This window comes from Arctopsyche grandis, unplaced genomic scaffold (genome assembly GCF_051622035.1).
Source record: "Arctopsyche grandis isolate Sample6627 unplaced genomic scaffold, ASM5162203v2 HiC_scaffold_15, whole genome shotgun sequence".
NCBI classification, from domain to species: domain Eukaryota; kingdom Metazoa; phylum Arthropoda; class Insecta; order Trichoptera; family Hydropsychidae; genus Arctopsyche; species Arctopsyche grandis.
Genome location: NW_027518423.1, coordinates 20,146 through 46,662, shown reverse-complemented (window position 1 = coordinate 46,662; position 26,517 = coordinate 20,146). Strand labels below are relative to the sequence as shown.

General features: G+C 33.2%; 1 protein-coding gene and 1 long non-coding RNA gene across 2 annotated transcripts in view; both read right to left on the bottom strand.

The window, feature by feature from the left end:
• The window catches only part of LOC143921866 (uncharacterized), a 30,194-nt gene extending 24,129 nt beyond the window's left edge, over window positions 1-6,065 (bottom strand). The window contains exons 1-2 of the long non-coding RNA XR_013261516.1: window positions 5,941-6,065; window positions 5,281-5,382 (exon numbers count right to left, since the gene is read on the bottom strand). This is a non-coding gene — a long non-coding RNA (uncharacterized LOC143921866). The remainder of the gene's footprint in view (window positions 1-5,280; window positions 5,383-5,940) is intronic.
• Window positions 6,066-11,951: 5,886 nt separating this feature from the next.
• Window positions 11,952-25,398, bottom strand: LOC143921864 (intraflagellar transport protein 122 homolog). Its single transcript, XM_077445183.1, has 20 exons — window positions 25,279-25,398; window positions 24,843-25,073; window positions 24,562-24,778; window positions 23,130-23,280; window positions 21,623-21,777; window positions 21,353-21,550; window positions 19,722-19,988; window positions 19,111-19,275; window positions 17,913-18,151; window positions 17,694-17,847; window positions 16,790-16,954; window positions 16,452-16,609; window positions 16,113-16,387; window positions 15,453-15,609; window positions 15,182-15,376; window positions 14,984-15,092; window positions 13,581-13,737; window positions 13,332-13,513; window positions 13,048-13,206; window positions 11,952-12,967 (listed from the first exon to the last, which is right to left on the bottom strand). Exons 1-20 carry the CDS (start codon window positions 25,338-25,340, stop codon window positions 12,830-12,832), a joined length of 3,534 nt encoding a protein of 1,177 aa, XP_077301309.1. The 5' UTR covers window positions 25,341-25,398; the 3' UTR covers window positions 11,952-12,829.
• Window positions 25,399-26,517: the final 1,119 nt, after the last annotated feature.

Genomic DNA, 26,517 nt, shown 5'->3' with positions numbered 1-26,517 from the left:
GGGACCAATGTTTACCATGCTCAGTGGTAAAATCAAATTGTGCATTCAAAGATTTTTAAACTTTCGTTATATTGATTGTGTCACGTTTATGAAATAAAATCTTCCCGGTCAGTGCAACTGCAGATATGTATACATAAATATGTATGTATATGTTTCTCGAAAACGCAAACGGTTATGTGCATAGTACAAATACAATATTTTCCCCAAGCAAAAATTGCATTGAAGAAAATTTGGTGAATTGAATATAGTTTACATAACAATTTTTATTTGTTTATGGACTCCGAAAGATTCAAGATTTTAAATTTTAAAAAATTGCCACCCCCCCCCCCCCTCCCCCTTTTTCTCCCAGGACAAATTCACAGTTGGTTGAATCTCAAAAAAGACAATCAAATGATGCACCAAATGGCGCGCTCAGCCAACCGATTCAAAATGGCGGTAATACTTAATGCTTAATAATGGCTTTTACCAATATTATACGCTTACCAAATAGTATCTAAATGGAAATGTTCTCTTTTTTTCAATTTAAGAATAATGCCCTCCATCTTTTTATATTTATTATAAGCGGCCATCATTTTGTTCTCTACATCGAAAGAAATCAAAACATAGTGATTGAATCATTTTATGACGCCCAGAAGTACATATATATTATACATATATAATGCAAGGGGACTTTTATTATGTTCGCATGACAAGGCCGTGTGACAAGAACAGAAATTTCCGCCGCGCCCCACTGGTGTCTACACACTTAAATTCGTACCCTTAAATTGTTCATACATGCAATGAATGAAGGGCGAGCGGTCGCTTGGGGTCACCATTTACTTGCCTTCATTAAAAAAAATAATTGAAAAAACGTGGAAAATATGAACGGTTTTTAAAGCAAAGTACTGTTACCTTTTTTCTGATATCGACCCTGAACCATGTTCATTGTGGTGTAATTTTTGTTAAAAATTTAATTTAAACTAATATTTTTAGATTATTTTTGACGATATGAAAAATAAAATTTCATAAAAAAAATGTTCAAAATGTCCCGTTTAAATGGCTTCAGATTTCTGCGGCACACCACTGGTGTAAACGTACATACATATGTATGTATATACCAGTGGCGGACGGTGGGTGTTAATACCGGGTGTGCTGTGTATGCCGTAGGGCGTAGGGTATAAAATTAGCAATTAAAAAAAAATACTCGTTTTGCATTACAAAAATGTTTAATTTATTAGTTATTTATACATAAGTTCAATGCGACGTTTCTGAGACATAAACTTTTCAATCACGTCTGCATAGAATGTGTCTTTCTGTTTTAATTCCACCAATAACTTTTTTTCTATTGAAATTAAGCTAAGGCCACATAATCTATCTTGACCTTGCGTACCTCTATAGCAAGTTTTTATTCTTTTCAGCGCCGAAAAAGAACGTTCTGCTGAAGCTGTACTGCTTGGTATCGTTAATATTAATTCTCCCAGCTTAAACACCTCTTTAAAACCAGATTCGAGGTTATTTTTTGTCATGAATTGTATTAATTCATGAACAGGTTTCTCTGGAAATTCAGAGCTGGAATATAGCACAATGAGTTCGTTTTTCAATCGAATATAATCAAACAGTGATCCATAAAAATCTTTTAATTTATTAATTAAAACATTTGGAAAATTTTCTTTATATTCGTCATATTTATCATTACAAAGAAGGTGGAAATATTCTAATTTGGAAAGTGAAGAATATCTACGTTCGACTTGTGCGATTATGCTATCAACTATTTTGAAATATAATTGACGAAATGAAGTTTTATCTTCTACTTCTGAATAATTTTTTAATCTTTGTGGCCTACGATCATGATCATCATTTTTTTCATTTAAATAATTATTCCATAACCTTTCAAAATTATTATCCCTTTCGTATTTCAGTTGCTGCAAAACATCATTAATTTTTTTACAACAATATAAAACGTCCGAAGATTTAGATTGAAGAATGTTATACAAAACATCAGTTATTCCAAACATTTGAAGAAGTTTAATTTGAAGAAGTTTAATTGTTTGAAAATCCTCTAGAAAGCCTAAAAACCCTCGTGCTTTTATAACAGTATCTGTGTCCCATAATTCACAATTTTCTATAACATGTCGAAAAAAATCTGTAAATTGACTTCTGTATTGTTGTACTGTGCTACTTAAACGAGATGTAAAATTCCACCTTGTGGGTGCTACAGAGGGAAGTCTTTTTGTCACAAATTCCTGTAAAGCGAATACTCTTTTGGAAGATTTTGAAAAGTATGTAGACAATCCATTTAAAGTTTGAAAAAATGATTTACTTTCTTTAATATCAGAAAGACCTTGCTGCAATACTAAATTCAATACATGAGCATAACAGTGTGTAAAAAGAGCAAAAGGATAAGCATTGAGGACTTTGGATTGCAAACCATTTACGTGTCCACTCATTACACTTGCTCCATCATAAGTCTGTCCAACCAATTTGTCTTGAATTTTAAATTCTTCAACTATGTTCACCACGTGACGGAATAGACCATTAGATGTTTTATCAGCACTAACGTCTGTAAAACTAATAAACCGTTCATGTACATTGCCTTTACATACAAAACGTAAAACTGTTGAGAGCTGTGATTTTGTCATTATATCTGAAGTTTCATCGAGAATAATAGCAACAAAACTTGCTGACTCTACTTCATTTTTTATATGAACTTTAATAACATGAGCGATTGCTTCGATTATGTCATTTTGTATACTTGGAGAAGTACCACGAAAGGTAGTAGCAGTATTTAAATGAGTATCTAAAACAGCATCATATTCTCGAAGAGCATTTAGATATTCAATGTAATTGCCTTTGTTTACGGAATTACATGACTCGTCGTGACCTCGCAGGGACAGTTCTTGTTTTCCTAGATAGATTATTGCGTTAATAATTCGTTTTAAAACATCTCTATTTTTAATTACTTGTTCATTATTTTTTTATTTTTTTATTTTATTTTATTTTACGGTCAAGAAAAAATTGACCATTTTACATGTTGGAAATAGAGAAAGAAAAAGAAAAAAAAATTAAAATGAAATATAAAAGAAAAATACACATACATTCATATACTACAAAATAAATTACATTATATTAAAAAAATATTTAAATAAAATAGATTTCATGCTATATTTACTAACAATGAATAAATCGACCATGGATAATTCGTTTCCAACTCTGTGCAGTCTCAACATAGCTGAGTTCAATGAGTAATTAGTGGTAAACCTGGGCATATCAAAAAGATGGTTACATCTAATTGATCTACCCGGCACATGGAAGCACACTAAACTCACCAAGTCAGAGCATTTAATAGTGCCATTAAGAAGACCACACAGAACTGAAATATCGTTAATTTTCCTTCTGTCATATAATTTTAGCAAATTAAGTTTCCTATAAATAATAACGTTACTGACATAGTGATTATGACTTTTAAAAAATTTAAATTTGATGAATCTAGTGAACTTTATTTGCACTGACTCTATTATGTTAATTTGTTTCATTAAATAAGGAGACCAAATGGTAGAATTGTACTCTAATTGGTTTCTAACCAGAGTGGTGTATAAAATTTTAATCGTATTTACATTTTTGAAGTGAGTACTATTTCTTATTAAGAAACCAAGTGTTTTGATGGCATTTTTTGTGATAAAATTTATATGAGAATTAAAAGTTAATTTGTCGTCAAAAATAACTCCTAGATCTATAATTAGCGATGATGATGGTAATGATTCATTATTTATATGATAATTATAAATAATTTTGTTATTTGACCTACTGAACCTGACAACAGAACACTTCTTAATGTTTAAATATAATTTATTAAAAGAACACCAATCGTTTAATGAGTTTAAATTAGTTTGTAAAGTAGCACAATCGTTAGTGTCTTTTATACATTTAAATATTTTTAAATCGTCTGCAAATAAGAGCACTTTAACATCATTAAATATATTTATAATATCATTTATAAAAATATTGAATAGGACTGGTCCCATGTGAGATCCTTGGGGAACGCCATTATGTCGACTTATTTCGGCTTTACGTTGACTGTCAATTAATACGTCGATTCGTTGTTTGCCAAACATTTGTATGGAAAGAAATGATTGAACGTGTGCCTGCGATCCTTCGTGTTTCTTCAGTGCTGCTGTCAAATGGTTGAGATCAGCAAATCCTTCTTTGTTCCACACATTAATATCTTTGGAGAACAATAAACATGGCCAGCAGAAAAGTTTGGATCGAATTTCACAGCCTGTAATCCATTCGAATTTTTTATAATTTGAAACGCAAAAATGTCTAGTGTAAACTTTTGTTTTTTCTTTATGCAAACTGGATAAATTTGGAAGAGACGGACACGGTTTCCCATCTTTAATTATTTTTAATTTTATCTCAAAACTTCTATTTGAAAACGGAATAGTTAAAATGTCTTGAACACTGTTAGCCATTATTAGTTATTAGAGGTATGACTGAGATACGAATGACCATAAAAATACGAATGTGCGAAAAAGTACGAGACCACGTGTCGCATCGTGCGGTGCGGTGCGGTGCGGTGCGGTGCGGTGCGCGGTGCTCTGAAGTCGTAGCACACCGTACGTCTTAATATCGCGAACAAACCTATACAAGCGAATATCCGCCTGCACACTCCAACCAAACCCACCAATTTGCTGCACGGCATAGGTATTCTCTCGTCGCGGCGCACAAACTACATACACACATCACACAACACGCTGCAGACTGCACACCACACCATACACCACACCATACATTTAGCGCACGCGGTAAATACACCATACACATCAATGCCTGTTTATACAACAACACATTATTTTGTATTAAAATACTACTTTATGTGGTCTTTGGTTTTCACGGGTGTGCGCCGCACACCTAGCACACACCCAATATACGCCACTGGTATATACATATGCTTATTCGTACCCTCAAAATAAGGCAGCCAATAACACAAAGGAAAAAAAGTACAGCTACAACTACATACAATTGCGGTTGCTTGCAATGAACAAAATTGCAAAAGAAACCCAAAATATTCCCAATTTAAAACAATACAACTAAAAACATAGATAAAGTAAAAAATAGGAATTTACCACACAACGCACCCAAAAGCCGAAACAAAATGCCACCGAATATTGTAGAACGCCCGCTATTGTGAATGCGTAATATGATACAATCAAAAAGAAACGCAGAAATGACGTTAACAAAACGCACAACCAAAATGGCGACAGGAAAAAATATTTTTGATTTCGCAGTTGCAGTCGTAAATACCTGTATGTGTGCGGCCCCATCACTGTTGAGCTCCATTATCTTCCACAAAGATGTTCTCTCGCTGAAGGCTCGTCTGGATCTGACCTGCGCCATGGGGTGGTCCTGAAAATTTACCCAGACACTGTATCGATTGAAGCAACCCCGGCTTTCCCCCCCCCCTCCCCTCTCACCGCCCCTTGTTGCCATGAGCTCAGATGCGCATGTCAACATAGACTTTTCTCCCCTACAGGCAAGTAATCGATTTAATGACCGGTGTCACCTGGTCACGGTTAGTATAGGTCTGTTACTGAGAGTTGTCGCGAACAAATGCGCTTGCGTAGTGTATGTGAATAGGTGTATAGCATGCTGTCACACTGAATCCAAAAATAAAAGTCGAGGAATACCTGTAAAAAATGCAAACAAAGAAAGTGCAAACTGCGCAATAAAAAATGGCCGAATCAAATTGAAACCGATGTACAGACATACAATATTATACAGCGCCCGTTATTGTGAATTCGTCATATGATAAGCGGACTCTACACTCGCGCCGCAAAGCAATTAGTGTGGTGACATCTTTTTCGCGCAGAGTTCCCGACAAAAATACACACACTCACATTTTGGCGTGAGCGTAGACACCGCTTTACAATCTTAAAAGTAATCGCAAAAACTAAGGATAAATACCTAAGTGTGTTGACCATCACTGGTGAGTTCCATTGTCTTCCAGGAAGCTGGCTGCAGGAGATCCTCAGGTGTCAGAAAGCGGTCGGTAGTAAGATGTCACCTCGGCGAAGTATCGCCTACAACTGAGCGAGCCTGAGCGCTCACTTAGTGCACTGCGCGCAACAGACCGCAACAGACCCATCGTTTCCCAACCTTTTTTGACTCGCGTACCACTTGGTAGTACATAATGCTAAATTATACCACCATATAAAAATGATTGTGTAGTATTTGCATGGTAAGGATTGTGAAGACAGGATATGTAGCATATGATGATCTGTTTTGGTTTGACTTGCATGAAATCTAGACATAATGCAAAATTGCAATGCAGGTAAAAAAAATTTCCAGGTAGCATTGAAAAAAAATGCATTGAATATGGGTCGTGTAATCCGTGTCAATGTTTATAAAGACTGGCTTACACCGGAATTGCTGAATTTATAATTATAGTAGAATTTCTCGTTGGAAATCCCTAGCTGCTGAGTATTTTAGATTGTGGCATGGTATTTAGATTGTGAGCATGACATTTTAAGAACGATGAAGATCGAACTAGTTTTTGAGAAATACATAAAATTAATAGACTAAGAATTTGTTTATTTTATATTGTTGCAAGATATATGTACATATTAGAGAGTCTAAACACACCTTTACAAAACTCGAAATCCTCATTGGTAGTTATCTAGGGTCTCGTACTTTTTTAAATAATGCAATAATAATTATGACTGACGGTTGTATCAAAAAGTTATTTTCTTTGGATTTTTAATAGATTTTTATTTATCATAAAATATACTTACAATAAATTTATTCTACATATATGTATGTATGTATGTATATAATAGTTATTAATCTAACGATTATTATCTATTTACAAGCTTTTTATTATTCGCTTTCGTTTTGATGATAGTAATAAAATTAATAATAAGAGATCATTCTAGTTTGACACGCATATGTACCAGTCGTTCTCATGTTTCATAAAGTAATATTTCACAATTTTATTTGTTATTTTTTGCATTTTATGTAGTTCGATTAAAACAACTTCTGAATTCAAATTTAAAACGTAAAATTATAGTGTCTTCAATCTATATCTGGAACTTGCTATATGCTTGCATTGATATACATATGTATGTACAATATTCTATTATTGTACATAAATTTATTTTTTTGTAGTTGTTTATAATTCGAACTATGTATGTAATACATGTCAAAAATTTATAAATAATTTTACAAATAAAATAGTGAAATATTACTCTATATAGCGTTGGTGGCTGCACATGAGAACCACTGATCTAGTCACATATCTGCACTCAGATTGACTGAAATTTGATACAAAAACATTTTTTCGGGTTTCAAAGTATTATAAAATTACTTCTAACAAAAATTGTAGATTATAAAATTATCTATAAAAAATGTATCAGTACTTTTTTTTCTAAGAGCCACCGTTTCTGAGGTATAACGATTCAAAAAATTGTAAAAGTTGTAATCGTCATAATATGCATAATACTTTGAGATATAATATAAGTATAACTTTGAGAATACCAGGTAAAATGAAACCCAGCCCCCTAATTTATACGCTAGTGTAACCTTGAGACAACATCTGTCTCCCTTTTCAGAGTTAGGTCATATATATTTTTTTTTTGTTCTGATACTGGTCCATTCATCTAGAGCAGGTCTGGGCAAGCTTTTCGGATGAAGGGCCACTTTAGAAATTAAAAATGAGCGGCAGGCCGCAAGTAAAATACTATTTTTAGATATACATTATTTATTATCGTGAAAGAAAATAAAACATAATTTTTTTTTAAATTTCATACAAAACAACAATTTAATTTGACGAATGAAACTGTTTCAGATTTTTAACAGTTTTTTTAATTTCAGGAGAAAGTTTTGTAGTTGAAATTCTTAAAAATGCTTGTAAATTTTCATCTGTGATGCTTGATTGTAAAGAATTTTTAATTGATATGTTTTTTTACATATTTAGGTTGATCAAAAAACCACCAACATTTTTTGATCAAAATCTCTAAGTTTGTCGAATTTTTCCGTATTAAGGGCGTTGTAAAATTTGCAAATTTCTTCATGACGGTGTAATTCCCTTAAATCATCATCGCACTGTAAATATAATATATAATCTTAATTTATAGCTCCGTCTCGCCACTTAAATCGTCGATAATTTCAGCATATTCTTCAAATTTATTTTCTGGTACCTTCAGCAATTTCACGGTTGAAAGGTGGTCTACCCGTTTAATCAAAAAATGGTGAAGAAACAGTCGTAGTTTTAATTTAAATGCTTTCAAACTTTTCACCATATCGTGAACATATAAATTTTCCTCTTGGAACACTGTGATGAAAGTATTTAAATGTGTCACGATGTCCAAAGTAAATGCAAAATCACACAGCCAGTCACATTATCAGTTAATTCGGGGAAGTCGATACTATTTTTCATTTCTAAAAATAGAACGATTTCTTATTTTGTATCCCATAATCGCCGAAGTATTTTTCCTAGGCTAAGCCATCGAATATGATTATGATCAATAATATCTGTGAACTCAGATTCAATAACTTGAAGGATAGCAATGAATTGTCTGTGTTTCAAGCCACTCGATCGTATTAAATTGGCAAGTGTAATAATACAAGATGTCACATGTTCAACTTTTAACACATTTTGGCACAATACTTGTTGATGTATGATATAATGAATTATAATTAAATTTTAATCAGGACAATTTTCGAAAATTTATCCTGGATTTTCTTTATCCAATATTTTTAACCGTCAAACTTGGTGTTCTGTCAGTTGTTATTTTTTCAAAAATATCAGCTCCTGTTGTTTGATTTTTAAGTGATTCCAATGATAAAAGCTCTTCAATAATTTCAAATTTAGAGTTTCATCCGCGTATGAAAATTAATATGTAACTGTGCTGTATCTTTTCGGTCATTACTTTCGTCGAGAGCTATCGAGTACCATGTGATCGATTCTAATATGTATGTATGATAATTGCTTATTAAAGTTTGTATTCTGGTTTGCCGTCTAGTTTGACCCAAATTTGAATTCTATCTTTTGTCAGAAACGATAAACCATTTAACAAATCAACAAAATTTTTTTAGATCAGAAAAATTAAGCTTTTTTTTAATTTTGCTCGCGGGCCGCACCAAATTAGTTTGCCCAGGCCTGATCTATAGTCAAATTAAACCGTTGATTATTTGAGATTTTTTCCAACAATTCGGAAATAATTTCCGATTTTACGACTTCATAATGTTTCTGCACTAATTTCATGACATCACTTTCATTTTTGGGCAATTTATATCCTCGATATGTTATCGACTCCCTGATGAATTCGGATTTACATAGTTATAGCTCATATGGATATTCCATCTACAGCGGCCAATTTTTCAACAATTTCTTCTAGGCTTTTTCGATGGATAAAATCAAAGAGTCAAATCGTTAAGTTAAATTCGTCGATTTTTTAACGGGATTTTCAACCATAGAATTAATTTACGTGTCACTGTCTCGTTTTTCATTTGGATATACATATATGTATTGTTGCGTAGGGGTGGGTGGATGGATCCAAGTAAAAGGCCAACAGTCGTTTCACAGCATTTATTGATGATTCAGGAGATACACGCAGTGTCACTGCTACGTCCAGAATGCCCTGATATCGCCTACGTACCGCCTTATAAAGGGTAGATCTCTCAGGACGCCTAATCTGTTTACCTGTTGTATAGTCACGTATTCGGATATGTATTTCCCCGATATTGGGTCTCCCCGTACCGATTCTGAGAAATAACTAATATCGGTCATTGTTTAGCCTAAATGCACTTAGAGTCCAGATATAATCTTTGGAAGTAAGTGCATGCATTTAGTTAATCCGATAACAGATATCCGTTGGTCTAAGTACAATTCGCTCAATCCACGGCGTACGTAACAGTATTATGTGTTTTAAGATATACTTGAATTAAGAACAGTTTTTTCTGATTTGCACACGTTGCAGTTTGCTTTATGCAGTTTGTTTTTGATTAAGATCCCGCTACTGGCAGCAGTGTGAAATTATCCCAAATTTTCCATGTTTTCTTTTGTGACATGCTTCACTAAAAATACCAAAAAAAATAAAAATAATTTAATCGATCATTATCTAAATATAATAGTATAAGTATGCTCAATCAATTTTCATTTATTTTATATACAGAAACGTTTCATTTGATAGTTTATGTACCTTTAAATGACTGATGACGGTTCGTGTGTTGAAATTAATAGCGAAATATATTAATAGCGATTTTGCAGCTGCCAGTCGCAGCTGCAAAATCAAACAATGTCTACACGGCAGAAAATACTAACAACCAATTCAAGCGTAATGATAATGTATTTTATGTACTTCAAATGCCGACTATTCCCACCAATCACTACTGATTTAGGAACTTATGTATGTTGTAAACAGTTTTATTCACACACGAGTAAAAAAGACCATGGTTTTACCTTCGAAGTGTACAAAATAATTTTCTCATCCATCGATATTGGCATGTGCGGAAGTACACGAGATATTGATCTGTGTGTAATAATGAATGTGGTCTTCGTCCTAAATGGTTTGGAAATATAATACATAACTACTTTAGACGACGCTAACATTTGTTTTGCTTCAATGTGTAAAATAAATATAGTGCCATCTATAATTAATAAAAAAGCTACGATTTTGGATATATTTTTTTTAATTTCGCTATTAATTTAAGCAAATTATTATATTTGCAATTGTTTCAATAGACTTATCAAACAGCTTTTAAAAAAAATACATATTCAAATTGTCAAATTTAAATCTTGATTTATAAATATTTTTGTAAAATTCAAGAGATGTCAGGCATCATAAAATAATACCTATATGATTTTAGAATTTCCGTGTAGATCAGCGGCTTCCAAGCTTTATGCTACTACGCCTCCCTAAAATAATTTTTTTTTTCCGCGCCTCCCTACCTTTTATTTTTTAATATATATAATAATATAGACACGTTTTAAATAATAAACCTTTATTTAAAAAAAAATACTGAACACTACAATAGACAGAATAATAAAAAGGTTTTGCTATAGCATAAATTTATACGAACACGTATATTTATTATTATATTAAATTACTAATTAAACTACATCTATCACATCAAAATTAAATGCGAATGATGTTGTTGTTTTTTGGCACAAAGTTTATCAAATCTTGGGGGCAATATGGAGAGTGCCACTCGTAACTCCTTTTCGGTAGAAACACTTGCATTGCTTTGCAATACAAAGATTCATCCAAAATTTAATTATGGTTTCATTTTGAAACTTTTGTTTTAGTGAGCTATCGCATGATAATTCTATCAATTTTTCTTTTTCGATAGTTGTCAGTTCGAATTCGCCTTCTTCATTGTAGTTAAATGGATTCTGTATACACAAAAACTTTGAGAAATCAAGGTCTTTGAAATAATTGGAAAAATGCAGCACTAAACCATCCAAGTGGTCAGTAAAAAGATTTTTACTTGCTTCAATATTGGCTGTGGCCCAGAAATCTTTGGAAAGTGAAAACATATCCAAATCATTCTTTTGTAAATTTGATTTCCATAACTTCAACTTTTTAATGAAAGCTTTTACTTTGTCTTTTTGAACAAGTGGATGTATTTGTGATCCCTGCATTGATTTATTTAAACACCTCAATTTTCCAAAAATTTCAACCAAATAGGCAAGTTTAACAATTTAATTATCGAGAGGTTTTCTTCGAGAAAGGTTGCTAATTAAATGTGTATATAAAAATGAAAATAAACATTCATGCATTGAATTTTTACTGTCAAGCTACGATATGAAGTTTTATTTATTTGTAGATATTATGGTATGAAAATTATTTTTTTATTAAAAAGTTTTGGCGCCTCCCCTGGCAATAGTCCGCGCCTCCCGTGGGAGGCGCGCCTCCCAGTTTGGAAACCGCTGGTGTAGATGGATATCACAAAAATTTTAAATAAAACAACTTTATGAAAATAAATTTATAATGTAATTCAACACACAATAATTACATGGAATAATTACAAATTTTCCAAAAATGTGCCACTCAATTTTTTATTATATATTTTAATAAATGTAAATATAATACAAATACCACTTAGTCTATTTTTTTTTCTTTTAAAAATATGGAAAAATATAAAAATATGAATGAGATGTTGAAAATCTATTGAAGAAAAAAATTACTGTTAGTGGTGACTTCTTCTTCGATTCAACGGTTCGGAACAGCTCTTCAGCGCTCATATCAGTCCATGACAACTTCTTCCTTCCAATCCATTTTCTACCTTCTATTTTTCCCATGATAATCAAACGGAAAAATTCGTATTTTGAACCCTGTATCATGCGTCCGAGGTACTCCATCTGTCTCCACTTGATGACAGAAACAAGTTTCCTGCCTCTCCGTATCATGCTGAGGACAGCTTCATTTGTGACTTTTTTGGTCCATGGGATCTTCAGCATACGCCTGTTGACCCACATCTCAAAAGCTTCGATACGGCTGATCATTCTGGTCTTCAGAGTCCTCGTTTTGCATCCAGATAGCAGCACTCTTTGCGAATCTCAAACGCGTACGAAGATTGTGATGCTTGTTTATTGTTGATGAACACTGTTCTAGCCATCTCGATGCGGATTCTTAAGTTTTCATCTGGGTCAAGCTCTTAATTTAACCAAGTTCTCAGGTATTTAAATATTTTAACTCTTTCTAACACCTCTAGATACAACGTTTAGATCACCGGTGTCTGTTTGCATTTTGTCAACTACATAGCATAAATTTCGTCTTCTTTATATTTATGTGCAGACCTCTTCGATTGCTTTCTTGATTAACAGTATATCTTTCTTCCATTCCAAAAATTTTCATTCAAGAGAGAATGACGAAGATGAAATAATGGATTTTAACGGTTCAGTGCCATTCCCGTCAATCAGTTGACTACGACAAAATGAGCAGAGTGCTTTAGAAATCAGCTGCGATTCCAAATCATCCACGTAAAATAGCTGAAACAAAAACAAACCGACGTTGTTGTTTTATGGTATACTCGTACATATTTAAGTCCCCATTCAATATTGATATAAACCTTGTAACAATGAGGGCAATACTGTATGTGTAAGTCGGGCATAACGTTGCGAAAAAATAACGTTTCCAATGGTTTTGGACGATTGATGACTATCACAGATAATGGCTGTAATATTTTCAAATCTTCTCGGTTGCACACAACTTTACCATTCTTATCATCCTATAAAAAAACATCGAAAATATGAATTAATTGACCTCACTTATACATATATGTTATAATTATGTACTATATTTACTTTTCATTTGAAATGCTAATCGTTGAGATACTATTAAATATTTACTTACTTCAAACGATTTGTTTGAGAACACGTCTTTGAGATTAGACAAATTCTCTATTCGCAATATCTGAGAATTTTCTTGGTCGTTTGGCCGAGCTTCGAGAGAAGACACATCAGATTCTATCAACTGTAAAGCCTCCTCCACGGTTATGTCGTCCTCTATAGTGAATGCGACCAACGGTAATATTTCTAAAACATTAATAACCACTTCTATACCAAATAAAAAAATGAAAAATTTCACATAACATCAACTAACCGAATGTAAGAAACGAATGGTACAAATTATGTCCGCAGTAGTTGCAAACTGTTGAAAGTGGTGTGAAATGATGTGAACATCTGTAGCACAACGGCGTAACCTCGTTACTATCGTTCAATCCAGCTCGTGAGAGCAATGTCAAAACTTCTACATTTTCCTGCAATCAAATAAATATCACAGATGGTTACTGATTTCTGAAAAGGATGGTATCAAGAAATCAATCTACATATGTAGAGAAATTAGCAACAAAAATAATGAATATTTAGAGGAAGAGTATTTTCAAAAGCTAATTTTGTGATCTTTCGGATCTTCACCAGAGCGGAGACCAATCAATCTTTACTAAGTTTAACCCATTGAATTCGAATATGATGATGATTTTTGTTCCTTTCTTCCCGTTTAAAAGATATGAGCGTTTAAAATATGCGCAATTTTTACAGATTTTTGAGTTTTACCGTCTTTAACTCAAAATCATTGTGGGTCACACTAGTAAAGATTGAATAATCTCCGCTTCGTTAATTTTTTTGTTGCTCAATATTATCTAAGATTTTCTTTTAAAACATTTTAGTTCAAAAGAAATACTAGAGCAACATATGTATGTAGAAGAAAAGCAGCTCATGAAGCAGACAACAAATGATTTTTTGAAAATAACACTTGTCTGATATATAATATTTTTTATGTTGGGTTTGCGAAACACTATTAACCCTTTCAATGCTGACCAACGCTGATCAGCGTTTTGCCGACAAGTCCTTGGGCCTGAAGAATGCCAATGTGCTTTGTACATTTTGCATGCATAAAATAAACAAGAATAATACCTGTTAAGCCTTTCCCGGTAGCATTAAAAATCAGTCGTGTAATCCGTGCAATTGCTTTGTCTACGTTTATAAACACTCATTTACACCGGAATTTCTGAATTTATGACCATAGCAGAATTACCCGATGGAAATCCCTAATTGATGAGTATTTCAGATTTTGCCTTGGTCTCTAGTTGCACATGGGAACAATCAGATTGGACCGAATAGGTGATTATTGGAAGAAGCATCACGTATTTAATATACCGGTATTATCCCAATACACGTCACGCAATCGATTTTTATTCATTTTAAAAGCATTAAATTTTAACAACAATTAAGAAGATCGAACTAGTTTTGGAAAAATACATTCACTAATAAACTTCTTTTGTTTATTATATTTTGTTGCAAGATATATTAGAGAGTCTAAACACACCTTTACAAAACTTGAAATCCCCGGCGGTAGTTATCTAGAGTTTGTTTGGATTAACTTCAATTTTATACCTGATTTCTAAATAATTCTAATTGGAAATGTGGGCGAAGTTTGTAGCGTGGCGGGCTTTCAACAGAAATGACTTCAGCATTCAAAGGGTTAAACCGTTTTAATTTATTCACCTGTATCTTAAATGGTACTTTCAAGTTCTGAATTTTGTCCAGCATCTGACGAGCCAGTTTGTTTGCGCCTAGTAATCTGCCTTGTTTTGCTAAACACAAATATACCGAACTGAAAACCGTCAAGGCGCAATATCTTACATGATTTTCAAAAATGAAATACTGCTAAAAATAAACTCTACATAAGATTGAAAAGGATACAATAAAGAAATGCCTTTCGGCGGATGAACATTGTTTTCGACGAGCGAAAGAACAATTTTAGCCGCGTTGAACAACGTTTCCGGTTGGCAAACTGAAAACACTTCGTGTATAGACTGATGCACAATATGAAAAGTAAAGTAAATTGTTGCATATTTTTCATTTTCATTATACGATTCTATCCAATTCTGTTGTTGACTGTAATTGAATAGAAGAAAAATGTTAATTTCAACTGTCGATAACAATAATTTCAAAGCTTTTCGAATTAACCCACTCAATATCGTCCACAGTTTGGGAGATTTCTAAGGATTGTGATGCAAGCAACCAATGCAAGTAAGCAGCGTCGTTGAAACGTTCTTCGGCGATGGCATTTTGTATAAGAACTCCCAAAACTCTAGCGGCTGATTCCGTCTGACCGCCCATGTGGTATGCTGAAAATATCACATCGATAACACAAAATAAGAAACTATTATAGAATAAATACAACTCAAATGAAGAACATTTAGAAATTCTCGATTATGTTCAATATAACCAGCAGAATAGACTAGTGGTTAGCATATAATGCTTTGAACAGAGTGGTCATGGGTTCAAATCCGAGTTTGCCAATTTATCTGATTTTTATTGAAACGGTTCCAATAAATTGGCAACCTTACCAATTTTCTCGTAAAATCTCGAGTTTTAAGCAATCTCGAATTTCACTGAATTGTATAAAATGCTGCAAATTTACAAATTTGACCATAAATGGATGTTAATTGATATGTATTTACATACTTTGTATAGTACTTGTATCAAGTGTACCTACAATGTGTCTGGCCAGGAAGGCGCATTTGGGGTTACCTGCTAGGCCTTCCTGGTATGAATTAATAAAAAATAAATATCAAGGTACAAATTTAAATGTCTAGTAGTACATAAATTCATGTAACCATGTACGAACCTTTATGAGCTTCGATAAAATGATTGTCCCTAGCCATTTGTTGTGCATATGGTATATAAACCTCTTCCTTGTATTCCGGATTCTGTTTGACCAATTGAAACGCTTGCTCCCAATTTTCCATCTTAACTGCCATCTTGACCATTGCATGCTGATCTCCCAATTTTTGATACAGCTCGGTCGCCGACTCCAAGTGACCGATCGAGATCAAAGCCTGAGCCACCACATATAAATTATCGCTCGCACCCTTATCGAGATTACGACCCGTTTCGACCAACCTAAAACATAAATATGTATTCTCTAAAGGTTCACCGCACACTATTCGTTTAAATAATAACTCACATGTCGACCCAACCGTTCTGTGCCATAATATTCGCCGCACTCTTTATGTCTCCGGCTGCCAAAAACATCTCAGCAGCCACACGAGGCTCGTTTATATGCTGAGCCCATTCAGCTCTCTTTTTTATAAGATCCGACACATCTTCCGAATCCATGTATTCCTACAAATATAAAATAATTCTCTAAAAAAAGGGTCTAAAAGGATGTAGAAAAAAGTGAAAAAAATTAATATATGTATGTATATATAAAATAATTGACAAACTCGTCATCTGTGGATTATTTCTTAATTTTTTTGGTTAATAATTTTAATATACAACTGTACAGATATGAAGAAGACAAACTTGAGCCTTGTGGAACAGTCTAAGATCCGTGTACATTGTGAGGGCTCGGTGTGATTGGCCGTTGGATCGGTATAGCCGTGCAGCGTCGATAAACTTTCCTCGGTATGCATAAACTTCAGCTACCGAGAGAGCTTTGGATGCATTATCGCCTTGATTTAACATTTCCTAGAATAATAATAGTACAAATTAAAACCGAGCTTTTTATTATGCTTTCAATTGTATTCAATTAGGGTTGCCAAGTGTCATGGACAAAAAAAAAGAACATTTAACAAAAAAATGTTTAGTTATAATTGTGCAGGTTATTATTAAAGTGAAATAGTACCAAAAATGCCATTATTTTACAAGGTAATCGTAATATTCCACCAGTACAGGAAAGATTATATCTATAAGGCTAAGAATCATAATGTATATGAAAGAATCATAATTTCACAATAATTTTTAAAACAAATTTACACAAAAGTCCAAATATCTCAAAGGAAATATTATATTACTTCCACTTTCATAATAACCGGAAAATACATACATATGTAGTTAGGAACTTGAAAAGTACGCTTAAAAATGAATTGTTGAATTTAATCATCTTCATTCTCACTCTCAATTTCATCACCTCTGTTGCTATATTTATCCATACACTGCTAATTTGGTGCAAAAGTTTCTTAGTTTCTTATAATATAGTACGGACTGTGTGAAATTATTGTCAAAATTGAAAAAGAGGACATTACGGGTGTAATATAAAAAAATATAGAGAACAAAAGAATTGTGTTACAAAAGACAATTCTTAAAAAAAGACCTGTTGGCAACTCTACATATATTCAATGTCTCTTACTTATTTTTGTAATTGACCTGTTAGGCCTAAATAAAATAAAATAACAATAAGTATATGTAAGTATTACAACAATCAAACCTCTAACACATCGACCAATTCGAGAAATAAAACATTCTCGATCCGTTGAAACGCCTTTTTGGCCACGCTCAACGACAATTCTTCCAAAGCCGCAAAACCCAAACTCTCCCAATCGGAATTCGGAACGCCCAGACAGGCAATGTTGTACGCCTCACTGAAAAAATGAACAAATTTAAAACGCGAACGATTTCGACTGACAACGAAAGACACCGTCCATACTTGAACATGTGATTTTGTATGTACTGATGCATCGCATGAGATAGAGGCACGTTTATCGATTGCATGGCATTGGCCTGCAGACAGAACACGTGGCCTTTCTGAAATCCGACAACTGATCCGATCACCGGCTGCGAAGACTCCGGAAAGGGTACCAGCTTGATCGAAAGCATGCCGCCGCCGGAGTAACACAGCAAATCCTCATACGTCGCATGCCAAGACACCGAGGAAGCATTTTCCGCCTGTTTAACAAACTTTCATTATACAAAACATCACTCACTATTATTGGAAAAAAATTCATACAAATGTGCACAACGCCTCGAATATTAACCTTTCCAAACTCCAAATAATACAAAATAAATCCCTAAAAACAATTTATAATACGCCCATATATACTAACTAAATAATATTCCGTTTGTTACAGACATTAACAACAAACTAACCAGTACAACAAAATGTCTATACCCTTCAGGTATAACACACAGATTACCTAAACACAATCTGCTTTAAGTCATCGACTTTAGAGAGTCTTTAATTAAAATTATGTATTAGATGTATTATGAGCATTTTATTTTTAAATGCTTTTTATTATTACTAAATTGTGTTCACAATACATCTTATATCTATTTTAATATCTACTGATCATTTTCTATTTTACAATTTAAAATTAATTTTGTTAGTAATCATAGTATTATATTATTAATATGTACAGCGTAATAGGAAAAAAAGAGCTCAAAAACCTATTTACAATCCTCCAATTACATATACATATGGCCAGCAGTATGGTCGGTGGTTGCGTTTATGTTTAGCACCGAGAGGTTACCGGGTTCGATCCCGTGCTAATCTTTAATACTGCTGACTGTCAGACTTCGATATTTGTGACTCCAAGTCGATCGTTTCTTATCAGAGTTTGCCAATTTATCTGATTTCATTGTTGAAATGGTTCCTCCATCAAATTGGCAAAAATCATCCTACCAACTATGTAACAAATATCTGAATTTGATTTATGTACAATATTATGATTAATTAATTGTTAATTTCGTGTTCTTCAGCCTCTCGAAATACAGCGATTTATGTAATAAAAATGGTGCAATGTTTGTAATTAATTGTCTAGGAAGGCGCATTGGGGTCTACCTGTTATGCCTTCCTCGTATATATGTATCTATGTAAAATAAATAAATAAATATACAATGAGACTTGCGGTGAAAAGAAGTTGCTGCGTAGCTATCATATAAACATGACAACAACAACTTTCGTCCACGATTGCTATCATCGATTTAGAAGAGCTCAAGTCGAAGCACCTGATCGCTGATTCAATAGTCACCAACACTTCCATGGAAGCTTCATCCAGGTCGACTTTCCATATCTATAAATACAAGATAAATAGTTGAAAACTTTAAAATCAATAAAATATTATAATGGACTTCCATTCAATCAACAATTTGATACAATTAAGTCAACTTGTTAAGTATTAAATAACATTCTCAATAAACGTACAAATGTACAGATATTATGTAGCAAAGACAAAAAATCATCGAATTCAATTTTTGTATGTTAAAAACGATCAAGTTGCGATTCGAGTACTGCAAGCATTTTTTGCTATGTGTTACGAATGAAGAATTTGATACAATGTGCTAAATATGGATATAGAAAATGATCTCAATTGCCGTTACGAGTCATTCCGGTTAATTGAAAACTGCCAAGCGATGCATTTCTTCGGTAAAAATAACGCTGACCCACGTTAGTACAAGTTTATACACATTGCTCTGAAAATACATACGTATATAACAAATAGATATGTAAATTGCGGACCTCTCCATTGGCGAGTCCCAACAATAGTGCTTCTTTATTTTGAACCGTAGTAACTTTCACGTATCTTATCGAAGCGGGCACATTCCACGATGCCAGATTCTTGCCTCCGATCATCACCAGCTTGGCGTCTTGGCACAGCAGAAGAGCACTGCTTGTCGCCACCAGCAACGAACATTCGGCTTTCTGGGGTATCTTCTCCTTGACGCGATACAGCATACCGTCAGTATCGCTCTGCTCATATATGACTATACGCTCGGGCAGTTGTACCTGTATGTATAATAATTTTCTTAAATCACAATGACTCAAATCATATCTTTAGAGCACATGTTTTAAATATTAAAATCAATCGAAAGATTGAAATTTGTAGTTGTCACAAAAAAACGTGACGTCATTTTAAAAAAATACCGTTGTATTGTGTATGTATATGTTACAATTGAGGTGTATCTTCCAGTTGTAATATATTTCGACTACATACAATAATAACATCACAGCTGTCAAAACTCAACTGTTATATTACAACTAGGGATCCCAAATCCAAATATTCGAATACTTTTTATACGAACTTATTTTTTTTTTTAATTTCAATCTACAGCACATTTAGTTCTATTTTATGTTCCAGATGATTCCCTTAAAATTTTATCTTAATAATATCTTGAACTTCTTAAAACTACTACTACTTCGATATTCGAATATTTGGGATCCCTAATTACAACTGGCGCACATTGTTGAAAGTGTATTTGCGCTTGCACATAGAGATATAATTTACTAGTTGAATTGTATTCGTATATGAATGACCTAAAACGCCAGTTGGAATATATTACAACTGAAAATACACTTCCGACTGTAACATATACATATGTATGTACATGTTATATCACATCACCATTGTGCTCTAAGGCAGTGCTATTTGCTCAAACTATTTCAGTTGGCGGACCAGTATATATTTTTCAGTAATTCTCACGGACCAGCATCATATTTTTAAATAAAAAGGTTATATATGTATATGTATATGAGTGAAAATTTGTTCGTATAACAAATAAAAATAGTATGAAATATAAGTAATAAAATTTATTTTATTCACTTCAAAGTACAATATGTATATATCATATACATATGTATGTACTTAGATAAAAATGAAGAAAAAAAAACTAATGAGACATGAGCTTGTTTGTTATTAGACAACTTATCCAGTCGTGGTTTTATCGAAGACAATTCCACACATAATGGATCATGAATATTCACACTATTAAGATGTTTTGTCTTAATTAAACTCATGGTTGAGAAACCAGTCTCGCAAAGGTAAAAGAGTTTTCAGTGCATGGTATTAAAGATCTGGGAAGATTTGTGCTTTCAATTTGATTCAAAAGGACGCAAGTGAAGTTGTGGTTTCAAAACACTTTTTTAATTCGTCAATTATTTTATCTTCTAAATTAACTAATATATCACTCCATGGCAAAAATGGATGAGATGATGCAACGTTATCCATAAGCTATTGTTTTAATTTGTTATTTACTTGTTTGCCGACGGACGGTAATGGGCCGCGGACCATAGTTTGAGTAGCACTGCTCTAAGGACACTATACATATTTAAGTCTCATATTGAAGTTGAGGCTTGCTAAAATAGAAACTCACGGCTAAACGATGTTTATAAATAGCTATCTTCTGCACCTTGTCGTGGCACTTGATTTTGACTTTGGTGCCCGACGTCAGGTGGTGAATTATGACGTCGGTTAAATTCTCCCGGTATGCATACTTCTCGTGGTACAAGCCGTGTACTTTATTGAAGACGATTTGATAGCACCATAGTGTGCCGTCCAAGCATCCCAGAGCCTGTCGGATGACAAATTGTTAAGGGCAACCAACTTTTTGAAATAAATCTGTCAAGTTAGTCTGTGGACTCACTATAGTGTTGGTGTTGTCGCAGTGCTCTATGGACCAGACCCATTGTTGGGAATTTTTCAGTACAGGAACGCCTTCAAGGGTGGTGATGATCCAACCTTTTACGCCACACACTAAAATCAACTCGCCCAGTCTATTCAAACACACCGGCATCAAACCTGAAAATCAAATCAATTCACATTAAAATAAATAGTTAATTATAGCCAGCGTTGCTCGGGCAGGTGAAAGTTGGAAAAAAAGTATACAAATTCAGCTTTATATTAAGTATAAAAATACGATCAATAAATAATTCGCCGAGCAAAAGCTGCTTAATTCGCATTATACATACATACATACATGTCTGTATTTATTTATTTATTGAAAAAAATCAACAGACAACAAATGTAGAAATGCATAAAAATAAAGAATAAATGTAACAAAATAAAATAACATCTGGGCCCAATTATAATTTTTTACAAATTACATAAAATGGTACATAGAGACAAACAAATGAAAAAAAACTAAAACATGACTAAATAGAAAAGTACATAACTAAACATGAAGTGATGTAATATTGGATAAAGATTACATATGTATATAATAGAAATAGAGAATGAATCAACCAATCAAGACTCTCCTAATGGCAGTCCTGATTTGATGCAAGGAAATACCGAATAGATCAACATCATTCAGCTCCCCGTTAAACATACGATAAACACGCTGTAGATAGGAATATTTTAGGGAATTGGTTCTGAAAGTATCAAGTGAAAAGAGTGTCTAGAATACCTAACTGGGATCCTGAAATCAACCTTACTCCGGACATCGGGACAATCAAGGAAACCATTTAGGAGTATAAAAAGGAACGTAGCATCAGAGAGTCGTCGTCTGATAGAAAGACTGTTAAAAGTATGGGCGTAGATAGGAAAACGGTAGCGTAAGGATTTGATAAATTTTAGTTGAACTTTTTCAATACAATTAAAATGGGATATATAAAAAGGTGAACAAGATAATTGAGCCAAATTCAAGGTGAGACCTTACAAGGGAAAAATAAAGTAAATTAAGTACATGAGGATCATCAATGGGTTTAGTTGAGCGGAGTAGGAATCCAAGAGATTTATATGCTTTATTAGTAATGAAGGAAATATGTTCAAAGTAATCGAGTTTATGATTAAAAATAACACCAAGATCCTTAATAGGATGTATTTAGAATTGAATGGTTTAAATGGTAATGATAAGTGACATTAGATTTATTTCTGGTAAAATTTTCAAAATAGAACATTTTTCAGGATTTAGAAAAAGGTCACTATTTAAACAATATATAGCAAATCTATCCAAATCTTTTTGCAGTTTATAACAATCGTCTATAGTGTAAATAGGTTTATAAATTTTTGTGTCATCAGCATAAAGAAGTATGGAAGAGTTTTTAAAGATGTATGTATGTAAATAGTGTCGCTTCAATTACAAGTAATCATACAAAAATTATTCAAACAGTAATGAAACGAGTGCAATTATAACACATAACGCAAATTACCAATAGGACGATCCTTCATAACTTGCTGACCGGACGCGTTGTAAAACGAAAGCGTCTCCGACCAATCTCCGACCAGAAGAGCACTCTCCGTCCAAAGCACCGACCACACGGGACAACCCTCTCGACTAATTTTCAACCTCTCTTCACAATTCTGAAACACACAAACAAACACTTGTTCATATTTAAATTATCTCGGAAACCATTCAACGATCCTATCACTATCAAACTGCAAAGTCTGATCAAAGCAAACTGTCTGTATTTACATAATTGGTGAGTAGCTGAATAACTTAAATTGGTCAACAAGTTATACATATTATTAGCCACCGATTTAACATAGTAATCTATTTAATTGTCAGAAATATTCTAGCCGAAAATAGTAGTTTATTAGCATAGTGCACTCACTAGCAGAGCTATTGCATACCAGTAGAGAGGTCAAGTCGACGGTTATTAAAAAAACACAGAACGACCATCTCCTATTAGAATTTTCCAATTTTTCTATCTTAATTGTTGTGACGAATCCAATAAGTTGTTATCTTCTTCCTCAGTTTCTCGCAAATTCGAATTATATTCGAATCTTACAAATGCTACCTACATACATACATACATACATAATGTTACAGTTTCGATTCCCACTACAGCCCCGCTGCTGGCCAGACCTTGGTGTGTGACTTGAGGTCCATCGTTTCTTATCAGAGTTTGCCAATTTTTCTGATTTTCATTGAAACGGTTCATGTAAAATTAGCATCTCCTTTCCTATCTCTCTTGCTAATCTCAAGTTATTCAGCGTCTTAAAATTCGACAATTTGATTATAAAATGCTGCAAAAATTTCTCCATAGATGTCACTGTGGATGTTTATATGAATTCGCATTGTATAAAATGCTTATATATTGTATTTAAAGTACAATCGTAGCAAACCATATGTGTCACTTTGGGGTAATTCCTGTCATGGCACATATGTATGTAATAAAATAAGTAAAGCATTCGCTGTGTTTTTACTGAATTTCAAATATTATATAACTACTGGCCACTTATGTACATAACTTATAAAATTAAAGCAATATTACCGTAACCTCAAAGCGAAATTGAGATAAGTTCACAGTTTGGTCAAATTTGATCATTAATGCAGTTTTCTTCCTATTTTCATATTCTTTTTAGGCATTATTGGCAACTTTTCAAAATAGCATCACATTTTTTACAATACAACAGACAAAAAGTTTTAGTTTTAATTACAAATTACATATGAATTCAATTCAAAATCACACGTTAAAATTCCAAACAGCTCAAATTGAAATACATACAGTTAATTGTAGTACAATTGTAAAGAATTATCATTTTTACATTCAGTCAATTTTATCAATTTATTTCAATCTTTAAAATGGTGCCCTGATTAACCGTATCTTGTAGACATACATATCTTGTGTACATATATACCTTATCCCTTATTGAAACAAAGCCGTTAGACAAGCCTACGGCCAACAATTGCCCGTCCAACGACCACGAGCAACATGTGATTCTCCCGGACCCGTTGACACGGTGTTTCTGTACAGCCTTAACTTCATTAGACCAAAACGCAATGTCGGAGACGGCACACGAGGTCAACTGGTGAGTTATTGGATTGTAGGCCAAACACTGCAGCGGTTCGTTGTGTCTGAAAAGATAACATATTATGTCATTTGATTCGCACTACTCAAATCATGTACACAAATACGTACGAATATTTAAGCACTCCTTCAAGTTTCGACGTCCAGATTATGACTATCTTGTCGGCGCCCCCCGATGCAAACTTTCGACCGTCCTTAGCATAAGCTACGCAGTACACAGTGTCCTTGTGGCCTCTCAGCAGCCTGATCAAGGAGCCGTCTTGAGGATCGTATACCATGACCCGCTCACTAGCCGCCACTATCATCTGGGTACCATCGGGACTATAGCACAGACTCTGCACGCTGAAAACAATAAATAAAGGTGCATACTATTTATGTATATGCAATCAATACAAGTATTAAAACTAGGCTGTACTTTCGATCGATATGGAGTATGTTGACATTTTTGACATTTTTGACATTTCGTCATACACTCCAAGGCTAGCCTGCCATTTTAAATAATTAGTACAAAGCTTATTAATCAAGATATGAGCATTGTGAGTATTACCAAGAGTATTCAGTCTTTTCCGCCTCGTGAATCTTGTTAATCCACTTGGGAACTGTACGCATTTTTATTATTTTGAGCCTGATGATATTGTACGAAGCGAGCTTGTGTGTTGTCTGAGTTGTCACTGCCGTTGCTATTGGTTACAAACTCGACTCTCTGCTCGGCACCTCTTTTGAGGAGTTTACAATAATAACGCTTTTAGAAACTAACAATTTTGTATATATTGTATATATTTCTTCGAACAAATCGAGTTGAGTTGAACAAATAGTGCTAAAACTCATCTTCTTTGAGTGCTATGTCCTCCAAAAGGTTGGCTACCACATATGTATCATACATTTTTAAGTTAAATCCCAATGCGCCTTCCTGGCCAATTAATTAAAAACATCGGTATACAATTTTTAGAATAATTTCAACAAAGCATCATAGAGATACCTATGATTAATCATTAAAAAATAATTTAATTAATTAAATTTTTTTATAATACAATAAATGACTATTTATGTATTATCGAGACATCTATAGAGTAAAAATATGTTAATAAGTTTTGGTTAAAACCTTTGCTAAATTGGAGTATTAAAAGTTCAAAACATTAAAAAAATTAAATAATTAATATATCTAGTTAAATGTTTTGAAATGTAAAACTCTAATTTAGCAAAGATTTCAACCAAAATATAAAGTACGTTGGTACATATACAATTTGATAAATATATTTTTCAACTACAGATGTCTCAATAATACATAAATAATTGTTAATAATATTATAAAAACCAGGGAGCTGAACCGGAAACAAAACCGAAAACAAAAACCGAAACCGAACCGATATTTTTTTTTTGCGGTTCGTTTTTTCAGTTCAATTTTAATTATATGTGTTAAAAAGTTAAGAATCCGTTGTCTTATAATGAAATTCAACGAAAATGCAATAGACTGTATTACTAGATGGAATAATACATTCGATATGTTAAACTCTTTATTGTAATGTAAAGAATTTTATTCAAAAATAGTTTAAATCAATATGGAGAACTATTTCTTAGAATATATGTAAATAGATCGAAATTATTGTCATCATTGATACATTACGGCCATTAAAAGAATCCACAATGAAATTGCAAACCGAGCAAATGAAGTTGAGTGATTTTTACGAGATTTGGATTCCATCAAAATTGAAACTACAAAACTTAAAAAATATTATAGATACACCCATACTTCTGGAAAAAAAAAACTAGTAGATTATTTCTAAAC

Coding starts and splice junctions, on each gene's coding strand:
- LOC143921864 (XM_077445183.1), bottom strand. CDS start 25,340: ATGCGTACAGTTCCCAAGTGGATTAACAAGATTCACGAGGCGGAAAAG. Junction 16,610..16,789: donor GACTGTTCCACAAGGCTCAA/GTTTGTCTTCTT, acceptor TTATATTTGTAG/GAATACATGGATTCGGAAGA. Junction 13,738..14,983: donor AAGTACCATTTAAGATACAG/GTGAATAAATTA, acceptor ATTTGATTGCAG/GAAAATGTAGAAGTTTTGAC.